Source organism: Durotheca rogersii (assembly GCF_024521655.1).
Source record: "Durotheca rogersii strain YMJ 92031201 chromosome Unknown GGS23scaffold_7, whole genome shotgun sequence".
In the NCBI taxonomy this organism is placed as follows: domain Eukaryota; kingdom Fungi; phylum Ascomycota; class Sordariomycetes; order Xylariales; family Xylariaceae; genus Durotheca; species Durotheca rogersii.
The window spans coordinates 665,670-681,898 of NW_026251238.1; the positions used below are offsets into that span (position 1 = coordinate 665,670).

General features: G+C 57.2%; 4 protein-coding genes across 4 annotated transcripts; 2 read left to right on the forward strand and 2 right to left on the reverse strand.

The window, feature by feature from the left end:
• Window positions 1-4,109: 4,109 nt before the first annotated feature.
• Window positions 4,110-6,039, reverse strand: GGS23DRAFT_485428 (PRP3-domain-containing protein). The gene has a single exon (XM_051514351.1). It carries the CDS (start codon window positions 5,774-5,776, stop codon window positions 4,268-4,270), a length of 1,509 nt encoding a protein of 502 aa, XP_051372874.1. The 5' UTR covers window positions 5,777-6,039; the 3' UTR covers window positions 4,110-4,267.
• A 274-nt stretch (window positions 6,040-6,313) lies between these two features.
• Window positions 6,314-12,314, forward strand: GGS23DRAFT_563211 (beta and beta-prime subunits of DNA dependent RNA-polymerase). Its single transcript, XM_051516069.1, has 2 exons — window positions 6,314-6,730; window positions 6,825-12,314. The coding sequence occupies exons 1-2, from the start codon at window positions 6,549-6,551 to the stop codon at window positions 11,794-11,796; spliced, it is 5,154 nt and encodes a 1,717-aa protein (XP_051372875.1). The 5' UTR covers window positions 6,314-6,548; the 3' UTR covers window positions 11,797-12,314.
• Window positions 12,315-13,907: 1,593 nt separating this feature from the next.
• On the reverse strand, window positions 13,908-14,828 carry GGS23DRAFT_563214 (histone H3). Its single transcript, XM_051516070.1, has 3 exons — window positions 14,518-14,828; window positions 14,254-14,406; window positions 13,908-14,192 (listed from the first exon to the last, which is right to left on the reverse strand). The coding sequence occupies exons 1-3, from the start codon at window positions 14,728-14,730 to the stop codon at window positions 14,148-14,150; spliced, it is 411 nt and encodes a 136-aa protein (XP_051372876.1). The 5' UTR covers window positions 14,731-14,828; the 3' UTR covers window positions 13,908-14,147.
• A 341-nt stretch (window positions 14,829-15,169) lies between these two features.
• GGS23DRAFT_563216 (uncharacterized protein) lies at window positions 15,170-16,212 on the forward strand. Its single transcript, XM_051516071.1, has 2 exons — window positions 15,170-15,848; window positions 15,929-16,212. The coding sequence occupies exons 1-2, from the start codon at window positions 15,613-15,615 to the stop codon at window positions 16,158-16,160; spliced, it is 468 nt and encodes a 155-aa protein (XP_051372877.1). The 5' UTR covers window positions 15,170-15,612; the 3' UTR covers window positions 16,161-16,212.
• The last annotated feature ends 17 nt before the right edge of the window (window positions 16,213-16,229 follow it).

Below are 16,229 nucleotides of genomic sequence, written 5' to 3' on the forward strand. Positions count from 1 at the left end.
CTTGCAGAGATAGAAAGGAGACCCGTCCTCCAGGGGTAAGTTCGCTCTTCCGGGCCCGCCCTCGTAGGTAGGCGAGGCGCGGAGGTTGCATTCGCGCCAGGTCGAGGCGAGGGCGTGCGGCGCGCGCGAGGAGCGAACGAACAGGGCTTGCTCGAGGTGGAATGGGTGGTGCTGGGTAGGTCAGGTAGGTATGTATGTACCTACATGGCAGGCATATGGAATCACCATCGGCTGGGGATTCTATGAACCCCTGCTGCTGCGTCCTGCCCATGGCCTTCCCTGCGCCGGGTAGGATCAAAATCTCACACGAATACAGACTAAAGTAGCTGTCTAGCTAAGCTTGCCGTCTCCTCTTGTTCCTCCACTCGTCATGCTAGCCTATCCTAGCCAGGCTCCTGCGTAGTAAAATCAGAACACCCATCCCCCTGGCTCTTCAGCTCGTGGAAATTTGCGTCGTGAAGCGGGGCCTTGGAACTTCCACGTACGTTCGATACAGAAGTGCATATGCAGACGTACATGCATGAGGATGCACGTTGTCTAGGCCCCCGTGCCTACGGATACACGTACAATACATACATACCTAACCTGTAGGTGTTATGTATACGAGTTGAGTGGCTGGTCGTGGGCGTCACGGATGCACGTCGTCGTCTAATCCGTAAATATCAGAATACCCACACACGCTTCCGCACACATCGCTGTCTGACCCCAGTCCAGGGCCTCGGGTGGCAGATGTAACTCTCTCTCTCTCTCTCGACCCGCGACCCCCTATGCTGGCAGTGCCGCTGCGTGTTTGTAAATTTGGTAATCCCGACTCGACAACGAGGAGAACGAACCACAGAGGCAAATAGCCATAACGATGGCGATATCGTATTCCTACATCATACCTACCTACCTACGTGTTTTGGCGTCAGGACGTCGGCAGGCAAACTGTGTGACATCTGCCCAGCGGTGCATAGAGACCAAGCTCATGATTTGCCGGTCTGCGAATCTCGAGCGTAGCGAGCCGTATGAACCATTCCTCGTCACTGCTTGGTCCTTTCGCTCGCCAGGGAGGGAGGAATCGGCCGAACAGAACATCGAACACAGCGGCGCCGAAGCAGGCCCCGTAGCTCTTGGGCCACGGCCAACCAGAAGCAGAAGCCGGATTCCTTCAGCCTCTGTAGATGACTGTGTACCAGATACACGATCTGGCAATCCATCGTACTCATACCTAATGTGTGACTCTTTGACGGCGATGATGACAGCCCCCCTTGCCGCCCGCAGCTGACAAATTGGGGTATTCCTTGAAGACCACGTGGTGAGAAATTAGAAACACGTAGGTAGTCGGTACATGTCATGAATATCAAGATGAACTTAGCAATACGGTGCGCAAAAGGGAGCGAGTAAAGATAAATTCACCCCCTATTTCCGTTCAGGGGTCCAGACGAAGAGTGAGAATCCGCGTCGTGGTTCGCTACCACGGATGGCGAGGCCCTCGATTTCCGGCAAAGGAGGAAGAACAGTGCATTATCGCCGAGCAATATCGTCGATACACGCAACAGGCACAAAGGGGGGTGTTTGTGTATTCGTCGGCAGTTCTACCCCACCACTCAAGCCCTATCTATCTATCATGTAGCCCGTCCACCGGCCAGTCCCTATTCATAGCATGCGGGCATCTGCGGCGCGCGTGTGCTGTACATCATCCCAGGGATCGCGGGACCGAGGGGCAGGGCGCGGGAATACCACGGCACCAACCTTACGTCCCGGTCCCGTAGGGCGCGGAGCAGGAGCAGGAGCCGTCCCATGGGAGGGGAACGAAAGGGGAAGGGGGGAAACAGATTCTCCGTTCATGATATTTCAACACCGAAGCCCGTGCGAATCTGTACAAAGTAGTACGCTGCTACGTGTCACATTCAGTTTTCTCGCGTGCTCCTCAGACGACTTCTCCTCTTCCTCCTCCTCCCTCCCCCTCCTCTGGCTTACCTCGAACTGCTCCTCCCCACGCCCACGCGGCTAGCCCTTCTAAGACCGGCAGCTGTACGGCATCGCAAGCAAATGATCTTCGCCTGGCGGGGGGAAAGGAGGGGGGGGAGGGATAGGACTTTGTCCACGCGCAGAGCTTCCCCTATCTGATCTCTGACCCTTTCGACGCGCGACACGCGTACCACCCCTCCTTTCCCCCCCTCCCCCACTCCCTCCTTCTCCCCCGGGCCCCGCCGATCGAGACGTTGCGGCACCGAAAAGGGAATCCCTGGGGGACTGCGCCGGGGCGGGGGGGGGGAGGAGGAGGCGGGGGACTTTTGGCGAAAGAGAGAGGGAAGGAAGAAAAGAAGGGTCTGCAGCAGCAGGTCTGCCGTCGAACCGAAATCTCGACTGCGGGAAGCTTGATAGGGAGGGAGCTGCCAAGTTCGCTAGCCGGCCGAGGACGGCGTGTGGGTGGCCGCTTCGTAAGGATCTCTTCCCTCCCCCTCCCCCTTGCCTCATCCTCCAAGCATGTCACTCCAGAATCCAAGCTCACACACCTACCCGTCGGCTCCGTGTGACGTGCGTTGCTCGAGGAGATCTGGTCTCGCGTTCGTTGATCTCCAAGTCGCCACCTAGGGCAGGTGAGAGGGCCTGGCCGGAATTTGTGGCAGTTCGGTCTCGAAAGGATGTAGTGGTGGCGGCAGTAGGGTTGCTCCAGGTTGGCCCCCCCTCCCTCCTCCTCCTCCTCCTCCTCCTCCTCCTCCCCCCCCCTTTTCTCGAGATCGCCGATCGCGTACAGGATGGGGGGCCGAGGCCAAGTAGACGCGGAGGATCGACTTGTCTTCTGGCTGGCACAGCACTTCCGCGCAGCCTGTCGCGCAAGAGAGAGGCTTCTCGGGAGTCAGGCTGCCCTGTAGTACTCGCGGCCAGTAAGCGGCGCTTGACAGACCCTATAGCGTCCCAGGATGGCGTTACACGTCTTACCCGTCGACGAGAAAGACCGAGCGACGTAACCCACCTCTGGATGGGTGAGGAGGGGGTCGGCAAAGGTGACATATCGCAAACACGGCAGACTCAGAACGTTCGTTGATGATACCCTCTTCTCTTCCGCCCTCGCCGGCGGCAAATATCTCTCAGATCATACGACCCCTATACTGATAACGGCTTGTGGCACGCGCGCTGGCCCATTGCAACTCCCCCTTTCTCCCTCAGGGGTCTAGGTCTTCTGTAAAGCTCGGCCTTTGCAGGCTATTCGAGGGGCCGATGCTCCCGGTATCTAGTGTAACCGGAGAGATAGGACGACGGTTCTACATTATACTTCCTAGCAGAGGTAGGACTTGTAGGCAGTATAGGGATAGTCGCTGTTGTGCTACCGCCGTATTGTGCTGCTGTGCCGAGCGAGAACGTCCAGTAACCCCATGGGCACCTCGTGTCAAGCAGTGGCAAGCTATCACGGCACTTGCCACTGAGCTAGGGTCAGGGGAAACGTATGCTTCAGCACGAGTCTCCATCATACCTGATGTGCATATACGAGACGAGACAGCTGGGCCGGTACTATCGACTGGGTTCACAGGAGTTGGCTTCTAGTTTGTGCGTATTGGGGGCCATAAGAACTATGTGTAGACGATCTTGTGTTGTTCCATGTCAAATACGCCCGTTATCCGCCCTTCGTTATGTATACTAGGAGACAGCTAACTGACCATGTACTCCACCACGCGCACCATAGGATGTTTATACATCTATGTACGTGTGTATGTGATATAGCCGTACCCGTAGATGACATCTCATACTAGAGACTCCGGAGCCGCTATTGTAGGGGGGAGGGGAGAGTGCGTCCCTTGTCTCGTGACATGTAGCTCCCCAATCAGCAGCATGTTCCTTATGCAGAAATATTGGCAGGATAACTCGCTACACGCCCTCAAGTTGATAGAGAAAGGGGTACACTGGGGTGTAGCGTCGACTGCCGACAAATGCGTGCCGGCCGTTCTAGTAAAAGGGGGGTTATAGTAGTTAGCCGAGGTATATCCTGGCGAGATACATTGTCGAGAACGACTAGGCACGAGCGCAGATACACAGCGAGCGCGCGATAGCAACGTCGAGAGGATGTAAGTGTATGAGGGCAAGTGTCGCCAAGTATCGAACCCGACGTCGAATATAAATAATAAGCGATAGTCGGGTCCCACGGCTAGAAAATAGTTGCCCCGTCGAATGCTAGTCATTAAGAATCATCTTCATATTACATACTGCCCGGTCTCGACCGTGCGACTATCGACATTTCAAGAGGTACTGGTGGTCAGTGGACGCACACGAGGCGCCTAGCTACCTAGTAAGCAGCGGTAGCAGTGGCACTAGCTGCGGTAGACTTGGCGAGGTTCCAAAAGTTCTCGAGTTTAGCCTTGGAGAGCACCTCGCGGGCCTCGCTGTCCGTCTCGCAGACCTTGGATCCCCACTTGCGGAAGGCGCGCGACTTGATCTCGCCCTCGAAGATGAGCTGGCACCGGTTCTCAGCGAGGTCCTTGAGGTCGCCGTCCTCGGTCTCGGCCCTAAGCCATTGCTTCAGCGTCTCGTTCTGCGCGTCCTTATCACGTGACGGCAGGTTCTCGGTCCAGTTGATGCGATTCAGCATCAGCTTCTTGTAGTGCTTCGTCGACCACTCGCCCCCTTCGACGATGATGAGGTTCTGCTTCGGGTGCATGATGACAAGCCCCGTGAGCGCGAGCTGGTCCGCATTGATGTTGATCTTGTAGCGGTGCTGCCCGTTGGCCAGGGTGTTGATCTTGAAGACCAGCATGTGCAGCCCCTTGGCCGCGTCCTTCTCCTGGTTCGTGGCCAGCTTCTCGTGCTTCTGCTCCTTGGTCAACTTCCTCTCCTCGTTGGTCTGCAGATGCTTCGTGTGCCGCTCGGCGATCTCGCGGTTCACGCGCGCCTCTACGGCCGTCGGATCTTTGACGGCCTCCTCGCCGAGCACGCGCATCAAGTTGCCTTTCTTGACCTTGGGCGGTGGCGCCGGGACGAGCCCGAGGCGGACCTTGGCTTGCTCTTCCTTGAGGTCGGCCATCCGGCGCTGTCGACGTAGTTTCGCTTGCTCGTTAGAGGTGAGATACATGGGTTTCGGCGGGGGCACGTTGCGATCCTGGGGGGGTTCGATGGCGACGGGGTGCTGAATGTATCTAGTTATTATGCTGTCTTCGGTATCGATTTTTAGGATGCTGGGATTTTCGATATCGTCATAGTTTTTGCCGTCTACCAAGCCTTCGTCCCACCACTCGATATCCGGCGGGTCATCGACCACGAAGTTCTTCTCGACATCCTTGTCCTCGTCTATCCCAACCTTCCTCGTCCCCGCGGCAATCTTCTTCTTCAGGGCCTCGAGCGCGGCCTGCCTCCGCAACGCGTTGGCTTGTTGGATATATTTGCCTTTCTGGTTGAATATGAGGTGCCGAGACTGCCGCGGTTTCGCGTTGGGAGCACTTAGGCTCGCGTCGTAGTAGGGGTTATTCTTAATTTCGTCTTGCGAAGGGCCGGACAAGTCGAGGGGCTTGTGCTTTGTGTGGCCCTTGTTACCGCCGTTGCGCTGCCGCGAGCCGAGAGAGCCTGCGTTCGCTTTCGAGTCGTTGGCCTTGTTGCCGGGCTTCCATTGGCCGATGTCTTCCAACGCGGGATGAAGGCCGACGTTGAGCCCGCCCTTCGCCTTGGTAGTCCCTATGGCCGCCGACACGCGCGCCTTCAGGGCAGCCAGCTTAGCTGCTTTGTCGGCAGCCGAATCGGGCTTCTGCACGCGAGATGCGGCATCATTGCGCGGGCCGAGGCCTGGCGAGCCGTGTCGATCCATAGAGGGCGAATCCAGCCTACGATCATGCGGCAAACCCTTTTTTGTCCTGTTGGAGAAGCGGAGGGAGTCGGTTATCTAGTTACCGATCTGAGGGGCTCGAGTGGGCGCTTGTAACCGAGGTGAAGAGATTCGATGAGTGAGGGCGAAAGACTGCGACGGGTCGCGTTGAGCGATGTGAGGCAGGCAAGGCAAGGCGAGGCGTGACGTGAGTGAAGTTGTGGTGGGCATCTATTTGGAGAGAAAGAAGCGTGTGTGGGAATTGGCCAGGCTACGAGAGAAACCGCAGGTCAGCTGTCAACCAGCTTCTCTTGAGCTGGCTCTCAGCTGTATGACATCTGGCTATGCAAGGTTTAATTATGTAATCGGGTGTTTCCAAGAGCCAATCAAATGGCGACGTATCCTTTATCTTATCTCGGTCACGTGGAGATCCCATTTTCTGCCGTTTCGTACCGCTAAAAAGTTCGAGCTCCAAACTTGGGACCAACCAATGAAACCAAACGGCTGTCTTCCATTCTCTATTGAGTATTGGCTGCTGCGGAGCTTCTTCCTTCTTCCCACTTGCGGCATCATTCCAAGCAACGCAGCGCCGGCGCCCTACCAACCAGCCCTGCACGATGCTATAAGCTGATGAAATCCGCCGAGGAGAAGAAGACGTCTTAGGATACGGCTCACACGGGCTTTGCGGCCCTTGTTTAACTCGAACCGGACCGTCCTGTTGGTGGGAAAGGAAGCCTGTGTCGGGCTATGGAAGGATATAGGAACATAGCCAGCCATGAATATCTCACAGCCCATCTCGTCGACCATCGACAGCGTCGACTTCGATTTCCTCACTCCCGCCGAAATCAAAGCGATATCCGTCAAGAGAATCGAGAACCCGACCACTTTCGACAGCCTCTTGAATCCCGTCCCCGGCGGTCTCTACGACCCTGCTCTCGGGGCTTGGGGGGATTCGATGTAAGTAGGACACGGGTGCGCAATCTGCAGAGCGCCACTCCATTCTCCTTGCCTGTCGCAGCTTACGGGTCGCCTGCTAATTTGGCGCCGGTAGATGTACGACTTGTAACCTCGCGCAGCCCCATTGCCCCGGCCATGTCGGCCACATCGATCTTCCCGTCCCGGTCTACCACCCCGTGTTCATGGACCAGGTGCTAAGGCTCCTCCGTGCCCAGTGCCAATACTGCTTCCGCTTTCGCATGCGACGGGTCGACCTCAGCCTCGTCGCTTGCAAACTTCGTCTCCTCCAGTTTGGCCTCATCGACGCGGCCAAACATATTGACGATATCGCCCTGGACACCGCCGACGGACAGATGGACGATGAACAGGATTCCGACGGGGCGGATATTACCTTGGCTGAGAGACTGATTCTTGCGAGAGAAACATATACGAGGGATGCGCTTAAGGAGCATCGGCTGGGAACTGCCGACATCAGGAAGGGTAAACATGAAGGCGCGTCCGAGGCTAGGAGAGAAGTGCTCAAAAACTTCTTGAGAGATATGACCAAAGGGAGAGCCTGTGCTACGTGTAAAGCCATATCTCCGAGTTTCAGAAAAGATCGCTTTGTTAAGATTTTCGAGAAGCCCCTCAGCGCCAAGGACCAAGTAAAGATGGCCCAAAGCAAGTTCCGTCACAAGGACGCCCTAGTTATCAGGCGGGAATCCAAAACCGACACGGCTAAGAATCCCGGCTACGATACAGACGAGGGGATAGCCGACGTCGACCTCCCGTCGAGCGAAGGGGAAGAGCAGGAGAGCAATGAGGACGAGGAAGGTGAGGGCGAGGAGCTTGATGAAAACGGGGACGTGATCATGTCAGGAAGTGGCGCTGCCGCCAAGTCCTCCCAGGCCAAAGACACCGCTGCCAAATCTCACCAACGGTATGTCAACTCGATGGAGGTCCAGGCCCGGCTTCAGCTCCTGTTCGAAAAAGAACAAGATATAATGGGTTTGGTGTACAACTCTAGACCGCTCGGGAAGAAAGTCCCGGCTGATAACTTCTTCCTGCAAACTATCCTCGTCCCCCCGAACAAATTCCGCCCGGAAGCTCGTCAAGGGGATGGAGCTATCGCGGAGGCACAGCAGAACTCTCTCTACAAGCAAATCCTTGCAGCATGTGCGCACATCGCCCAGATACACAAGGAGATATCGCAACACGGGAAAGACCCAAATGCGGAAACGCGACAACGCGACATATCCGAAATGCACGAGGCCTGCATCCAACTTCAGGACGCCGTGAATTCCCTAATCGACCGAGATAGAAATCCCATCCGCGGTGCCGCTGGGAAGAGAAATGAAGATGGTATCAAACAAAAGCTGGAGAAGAAAGAGGGGCTCTTCAGAAAAAACATGATGGGCAAGCGAGTAAATTACGCCGCGCGAAGCGTCATCTCGCCCGACCCGAACATCGAGACCAGCGAAATAGGCGTTCCTCCTGTTTTTGCTAAGAAGCTAACGTACCCGGAGCCAGTCACGAGCCATAACTTTCGAGAAATGCAACAGGCGGTTATCAATGGTGTGGACAAGTGGCCCGGAGCCTCGGCGATCGAGAACGAGAACGGACAGATCATCAACCTCAAGAACAAAACTGTCGAAGATCGGGTTGCCCTAGCGAATCAACTTCTCGCCCCTACCAGCCACGAGCACGCCGGGATGAAGGGTAAGAAAGTCCATCGCCATCTAGGCAACGGCGACGTGGTGTTGATGAACCGACAACCCACCCTTCACAAACCCTCCATAATGGGCCACCGAGCCAGAGTCCTACCCGGAGAGAAGACGATCCGCATGCACTACGCGAACTGCAATACGTACAACGCGGATTTCGACGGTGACGAGATGAACATGCATTTCCCGCAGAACGAACTCGCGCGAGCCGAAGCCTTGAAGATTGCCGACACAGACCACCAGTACCTCTCGGCGACTGCCGGGAAGCCCCTCCGAGGCTTGATCCAGGACCATCTGTCCGTCTCCGTGGCCCTCTGCAGCAAGGACGCCTTCTTCGACAAGGGCGCCTATCACCAACTGATCTACAGCGCACTCCGGCCCGAAAGCGGGCACATCACGTCCGAGAGACTCGTGCTTGTGCCCCCGGCGACTCTGAAACCTGTCAAGCGCTGGACCGGTAAGCAGGTCATCACAACGATATTGATGAATATCAAGCCTGCCGGCTGCGGTGACCTCTGGCTCACCGGGAAATCGTCAATACCGCCGGGGGCCTGGGGAAGCTTCGTGGAAGAAGGCAACGTTCTGATTAGCGACGGCGAGTTTATCTCCGGCATCCTCGACAAGTCGCAGCTGGGCCCGAGTTCCGGCGGCTTCATTCACTCGATCCACGAGATCTGGGGCCCCGAAAGCGCCGCCAAATTGCTCAGCTGTCTAGGTCGGCTCCTCACTCGGTTCCTCAACATGCGTGCTTTCAGCTGCGGTATGGACGATCTGCGTCTTACCCCTGAGGGCGAACAGAATCGCAAGAAGAAGCTGGAAGGTGCCAAGGATATCGGTCTCAAAGTTGCTGCCAAGTACGTGAGTTTGGGCGACCGTTCCGACGTCACCAGTACGGATCCTATGTTACTAGAGCGCCTCGAGGAGGTAATGCGCGACGATAGCAAGCAAGAAGACCTGGACCACGTGGTGAACGCGGAATCTAGCCAGCTGTCTAGCGAGGTGACTAGAGCCTGCCTCCCGGTAGGGCTGGAGAAGCCGTTCCCCAAGAATCAGATGCAGTCGATGACGACGTCTGGCGCTAAGGGAAGTTCCGTCAACGCAAACTTGATCTCTTGCAACCTCGGCCAGCAGGTTCTCGAGGGCCGGAGAGTGCCTCTGATGGTGAGCGGGAAATCACTACCGTGTTTCCGACCCTTTGAGAGCAACGTGCGTGCCGGCGGTTATGTCGTGAATCGTTTCTTGACCGGCATTCGGCCTCAGGAGTACTTCTTCCATCATATGGCCGGACGTGAAGGTCTTATCGACACGGCCGTGAAGACATCCCGATCCGGGTATCTACAGAGGTGTCTCATTAAGGGCATGGAAGGCTTGAAGGTGGCTTACGATTCGTCAGTTCGAGATGCGGACGGGTCAATGGTCCAATTCCTATACGGGGAAGACGGCCTAGACATCACGAAGCAAAAGTACCTGAACGACTTCAGCTTCGTGCTTCGCAACCAGACGTCCCAGATCAATCAGCTTGGCATCGCCGATCGGGGTTGGGATCAGGAGATTTACGAGTCCAGGGAGTTTGCTCAGAAGTATTCGAAGAAAGCCGTTAAACAGGCTAAAGCTAACTATCTGACTGGCCTCGATCCTATCCACACCGAGTTGAATCCTAACCGACACGCGTTTTCCACTTCGGAGAAGTTCTATGAGAAGGTATCCGAGTACATCAAAACTAACCCGGACGGCTTGATCAAGAGAAAGGATGAGAAGACCCCGGCCCACATGTCCAAGGTCGTCACCCCTCGCAAGTACGCGGAGAAGATATTCTACACAAAATATCTCAGCTCCCTCGTGGAGCCCGGCGAGGCCGTCGGCATCGTTGCCGGTCAATCGGTCGGCGAGCCGTCGACGCAGATGACGTTGAATACTTTCCATCTGGCGGGTCACTCGGCCAAGAACGTCACTCTCGGTATTCCTCGGCTGCGGGAGATCCTCATGACAGCCAGCGACCACATCTCGACACCGTCCATGACGCTAGTACTAAACGAGGAGCTGTCGGAGGTAGAAGGTGAGATATTTGCGAAGGCAATCAGCATCCTCCCGCTCTCGCATGTTCTCGACAAGGTGACGGTGAAGGAGCGCGTCGGAAAGGGTATCGGCTACCGCGAGGCGAAGATGTTCGATGTTCGCCTCGAGTTTTTCCCTTCGAGCGAATACTCGAAAACCTATGCGATTAGCGTCTCGGATGTGCTCGACACGCTCGAAACCGAGTTCCTCCCCAGGTTAGAGAAGCTCGCCAGAAAGGAGATCAAGGCGAAGACGGTCCGAGAAGGTGCTTCGGCGCCCGAGGTCGGCGTTAAGGCGGGGGTAGTCGAGATGGCCTCCGCTAACCCTGGTGCCGCGGCCCGGGACGAGGACGAGGACGAGGACGATGATGATGATGATGATGACGCGACAAACGCAAAACAACGTGCGAATAAGGAGCAGGCAGTCTCGTACGGCGCAAACGACGACGAAGACGACGAAATACGAAGGCAATTGGAACGCGAGGCGTCACCCGAGGACGAAGAAGAGCCGGAAGACGAAGGAATCGGCGGCAGCCCGCCCCCGTCAGGCGACGACGAGAGTTCCGACGACGGCGAAGGGGGGAAAGGGACGGGCGGCGGGCGCGAAAACCGCGTCAAGGAGAGGACGCCGGCGGTATCCCGATTCGAATGCGACGAGAGCAAAGGCGAGTGGTGCGACTTCACGCTCGAGTACGACTCCAACATACCGAAAATCCTGATGTTGAGCGTGGTTCAGGAGGCGGTCCGGAAGACGCTCGTGCAGCAGATCGCGGGGATCCGGTCGTGCACGTACGTGAGCAAGGAGACGGTGTCGGACCTGCGGACGGGGGCGAAGGAGAACCGGGCGGTGGTCCACACGAACGGGGTCAACCTGCAGGCGATGCAGAAGTACGGGGACTTCATCGACCCGAACCGGACCCAGACGAACGACATCGCGGCGGTGCTGCGGGTGTACGGGGTGGAGGCGGCGCGGCGGAACATCATCCTGGAGCTGTCGCGGGTGTTCGAGGGGCACGGGATCAGCGTGGACAACCGGCACCTCAACCTGATCGGGGACTACATGACCCGGAACGGGGGGTTCACGCCGTTCAACCGCAACGGGCTCAAGGGCAACGTCAGCCCGTTCACCAAGATGAGCTTCGAGACGACGCTGGCGTTCCTCAAGGACGCCGTGCTGGACGGCGACTGGGACGACCTGAGCACGCCGAGCAGCCGCATCGTCGTCGGCAGGCTCGGCAAGATCGGCACCGGCGCCTTCGACGTGCTCACAAGGGCACACCCCCGGAACGGGAAGCAGTACTCGAGTTAACGCGTTCGCGGGGGGGAGGGGGGGGGAAGACGGATACGAGGAGTTTTGGGGAGTTTTTCAAATTCGTGACGGGGTGGGAGAGGGTTCTCGGCAAACTTAGTTTGTGTTGTTGTTTTTTTTTCTTTTTCTGTTCTTTTGGATTGGAAAAGAGGATACCAGATATTTCCTGTGCGCAACGTTTTCCTGTAGAAGAAGAAGAAGAAAGGCATGCAGACGTCTCTACCTTTTTTACCCATGTCCAATCGAAGTGTCTTCCCCCCTCCCCGGACGTGGTCGGTGGTTGTGCGAGTCGAGAGATTATAGACGCTGTTACGCTCTCGCCGCGGCGGTCACGAGGTTACCTACCGATTCCTGATGAAACCGACCGAATCGGTTGGACGGGCGTGTTGTATGTACTACTGTGTAGGTGCGCCGCAGGGCATGGCGGGTTACGTCCGCGATCCCGGCTGTCTCGCGGTGGCATACTTGTAGAGTCCTCACTTAGGTAGCTACTTAGGCATTAAAAAAATGTTGCTGTATTTTCAGTGTTTCCCCCTTCGCTGATTTCGTTCCTAGCCTCTACTCCCACCGCCCACCTCCTCCCCGCCCCCCTCTGCAGATGGCGCGACACACGCACGCAACGGCGCTGGGGCTGCGCGCAGGCGGCCTCCCCGGGCCCTCCCCTCCTCGTCCGCGAGGCCTCGCTGCGTCCGCCGGCCGCCGCAGCGCGAGCTGCCCGCGTCGGTCTGCTGCGTGCGTCCCCCGCCGGTCGCAATCCCTACCAAATCCGCGCCCAGGGAGCAGGCGAGGTCAGTAATTTGTCCGCATGTCTGTCGCGCCACGGACGGAGAGGTCGGCTTGGCTGGCGTCGAGGCTGTTTATTCTTTCTCGCAGTCTCGCTCTCTCTGCCATACACTTCCACCGTCACCGCGCGCAAATATGCAATATATATACCTAGTTGCCCTATCTATTTTTTTCTCAGTGGTTGTGATTATCCCCGCTACCGCTGTCGTTCCTAATCTCACCACGACTCGCCCACCTACCTACCTACCGCATTCCCTCCCCTCCTTACCTAGGTACCTACTCCCTAAGTCCAAATACCCACCTAGGTATGAGATAGACCCAGGCGCCAGCCCTGTCCGCGCACATCTACACCCCTCCCCAACCCCCAGCGTAGACCGGCCCGCGAGTCGGCTAGGACAGGCAGGTCTACCTGCCTAGGATAGACGCTACGACAGAACCCCAGGGCCGCATCCGGTGCTGCGGGCGGGCGGCTCTCCGCATCGAGGTGGCGCTGTGCGCTGTCGCCGTCGCCCGCACGACCGCGAGCCCGTCGCCACTGGGCTGCCAGACTTCGATGCCCGCCCCGGTGACGCGGTCGCGATCGCGCGGCCTCCAGACAGATGAGTCGACGCCGCCCTTGTCGTCTCGTCTCGTCTCGTCTCGTCTGCGACCGGTGCATGCAGATGGCCGTTCGGCGGGGAGAGGAGCGGGTAGATAGGTAGACGGGCAGACCAATGCTCGACTCGACGCGTCGCCGCTGCTGCCACTAGGGCAGGTACCGTCGGCCGCCTCTCGCCCGCCCGCCCGCCCGCGCGCTCGACGAGCGCACTCGCTCCCCCGCCCCGCATCGATCCGTCGCGTGCCACCTAGCCCGTCTACGAGCGCAGCGCACGCGCAGGCGTCGACTACGCCGGCGGCCGGCGTCCGACGTGCTCGCTATCGACGCCCGCCTGCAGCTTGCACCTGCACCTGCGTCTCGTCGGCCGCCCAGCGCAGATGTACTGCGGGTTGCCTAACTACCGTGTCTAGCTGTCGGCTTACGACTGGATGATTATGCGTACGTGTACCTATAAGTTGATAGATGAATGAGTGATAGAGGGGTAAAGAGCGCACCGTTCGCCACGTCACAATGGTGTAATGAGCCTGTCGATGGCGCTAAGAAGGTAAGACCGATCATGCACCCGGCCCAAGGCGACGATAGCACGGCAGTGTTCTGTCACTGTACTACGTTTACTAGAGAACCAACGCGTGTCGAGGCGCCCAAACTAGCATCGTGCGCTGTTCACTATAATTAGTCACCAGTAGCCATAGCGAGAGCATGCACGTCACGAGAAGCACGAGACCGAGAGTGTTGTTCATGTGTTCAGATTCACTGAACGGCACCGCGTGGTGACGTATGCCATAGCACTGATGTACAAATCCATATCTCTGGATGCCAGCAAAACGCATCATCTAACGCCAGTGATTAACCATTGTCCTGTAAAAACCCGAGTGTCATCATCCCAACCCAGAGTGAATCATCATGCAAGTCAAGTCCGTCTGATTCCATCCGCCGCGGCAACTAAAGAGAAGGCGCCGAATAGTGCGGCTTAGTTGCGCTCGCCACGGAGGCGACGGGCCAGCTGGATGTCCTTCTGTAGCGGTTGTTAGCAAATGCGTACGGCGAGCCCGGGGAGGAGCGAAGGGTGTACGAACCGATTGGATAGTGACACGCTTGGCGTGGATGGCGCAGAGGTTGGTGTCCTCGAACAGGGAGACGAGGTAAGACTCGACCGACTCCTGGAGGGCGCCGATGGCCGACGACTGGAAGCGGAGATCCGACTTGAAGTCCTGGGCAATCTCACGAACCTGTGACGCGTCGCGTTAGAATGCTGCCGATGGAAAGCGGGGTACGTGCAGCGGAAGCCGATACGGACACACGTCGACGGCGCGTTAATGAGGATAGGAGGGAGAGCTTACCAGACGCTGGAAGGGGAGCTTGCGGATCAGAAGCTCGGTCGACTTCTGGTAGCGACGGATCTCACGGAGAGCGACGGTACCAGGCTTGTAGCGGTGAGGCTTCTTGACACCTCCGGTGGAGGGGGCGCTCTTGCGGGCGGCCTTGGAGGCCAACTGCTTTCGGGGCGCCTTGCCACCGGTAGACTTGCGGGCGGTTTGCTTAGTGCGAGCCATTGCGAGAGTTGTGGATGTGTTTGGTGATGGTGAAAGGTGGTGTTGATGAGTGGCGTTGATGGGTGGTGTTGATGGAGATGGGAGATGTGAGTTGTGGATGGAGAAAAGAAAGGAAGAGGATTGGAGGAGTGGGGGACGGGTTAAATATATGAAAAAGCGGGCGCAGCGGCTTTGGGCTGATTGTGCGGTTTACTCATCAGGAAAGTGGCCATTTTGCGTGTGGGTTCGCAGCGGGTACGGAGGTACTCGCTGTTATCAGAGTATCAGAGTTTTCGGCGGGTGGCCAAAGCGCAGGATCAACGGAGTCAAAAAGGCGGGAGTAATAAAAAAATAAATAAAAAAGATGTTCGATTATTGGCACCGGGGCCGGGTGTTGTGTTGTTGATTCTTATTTTGGGGGGGAGGGGGGCAGACAGGGGTGCGTTTGGCCGTGCAAAAGGGCTCGCATTTTAGGTGGGAATTCGGCTCCCTTCGTCGCGTCTCAGCGGCCTGCGAATTTCTGATTGGGTGCATCGCTCCGGCGTTGCCCCACCGCCTGGACGCTTGACCGCATCCGTCGGCCCTGGTGCTGGCCCGGATCCCAAAGGCCAGAACCAAGAGAGACAAGAGACAGAGACAGAGAGAACTACGGACAGGATCTAGAGTGGTCTAGCTATGGAACGGATTGGCGGATACACTTAGTGGGTAGCTAAAGTGCGATCGTCAGACGCGTTGCGGCACCTAGAGTTCACGCCCTCGAGATGCGTACCTACGAGCGTATAGTAGACAAGCCCCCCAAACGCGTGTCTCGTCTCTGCGGCGGTCTCGCCAGCAAGTAACCTACCTACCCTATAGGTAGAGTAGACGGGAGAGTACCTGCTTCGTTGCCTGCGCAGCGCATGCATGCACTTTAACGGCGCCCGATTGGCATGTTATTTCTTATTTGTTCATTCCTCCCGTCACGCACTCGGTGGGCGTTTGGCCTCAGGCACCTACCTACCTACCTCCTACCTCTACCCACCAACCTTGGGTGCCTACCTTACCTACAGCCAGCCAGCCGGCCACAACAGACGTCCCGTCGTGAGAGTGGTGAAGATGGTTAACTATAAGAATAAGAGCCGATCTCTTCACGTGGCGATGTAAGTAATGGCCCCCAGAGTCGCTGCTGCAGGTCACATGGCGAGCTGTAGAAGTAGCCCAGCTGACACGTCCGGCGCAGGGTCGCGCGCAGGAGAATTCCCGCCGGTCGGTTGCCCTGTAACATGGCGTGGATCGAGAAGTCTATGAGATCATTGCTACCGAAAAAATGCGTCTCACCTCTCTCGAAAGGGGTTTGTAACGTACCCGGGTACCTAGTCTCAACCCATGACCCTGCACCGGCCGGTAGGTATTTACCTACTGCACAGGCACCTATTTGCTGCACGTATTTTGTCAAGATATTTACTCTATAGAGGGATGTGGATTTACACGGAAATATCTAATACCGGTAGTAAGGAATAGTAGTAACAAATGCTTTACCG

Excerpts from the sequence above, each read along its gene's own strand:
- GGS23DRAFT_563211 (XM_051516069.1), top strand. The coding sequence starts at position 6,549 with ATGAATATCTCACAGCCCATCTCGTCGACCATCGACAGCGTCGACTTC. Across the intron at positions 6,731-6,824 it reads GGGGCTTGGGGGGATTCGAT|ATGTACGACTTGTAACCTCG; the intron begins GTAAGTAGGACA and ends TGGCGCCGGTAG.
- GGS23DRAFT_485428 (XM_051514351.1), bottom strand. The coding sequence starts at position 5,776 with ATGGATCGACACGGCTCGCCAGGCCTCGGCCCGCGCAATGATGCCGCA.
- GGS23DRAFT_563214 (XM_051516070.1), bottom strand. The coding sequence starts at position 14,730 with ATGGCTCGCACTAAGCAAACCGCCCGCAAGTCTACCGGTGGCAAGGCG. Across the intron at positions 14,407-14,517 it reads AGCTCCCCTTCCAGCGTCTG|GTTCGTGAGATTGCCCAGGA; the intron begins GTAAGCTCTCCC and ends GACGCGTCACAG. Across the intron at positions 14,193-14,253 it reads AGCGTGTCACTATCCAATCG|AAGGACATCCAGCTGGCCCG; the intron begins GTTCGTACACCC and ends CAACCGCTACAG.
- GGS23DRAFT_563216 (XM_051516071.1), top strand. The coding sequence starts at position 15,613 with ATGCACTTTAACGGCGCCCGATTGGCATGTTATTTCTTATTTGTTCAT. Across the intron at positions 15,849-15,928 it reads CGATCTCTTCACGTGGCGAT|GGTCGCGCGCAGGAGAATTC; the intron begins GTAAGTAATGGC and ends CGTCCGGCGCAG.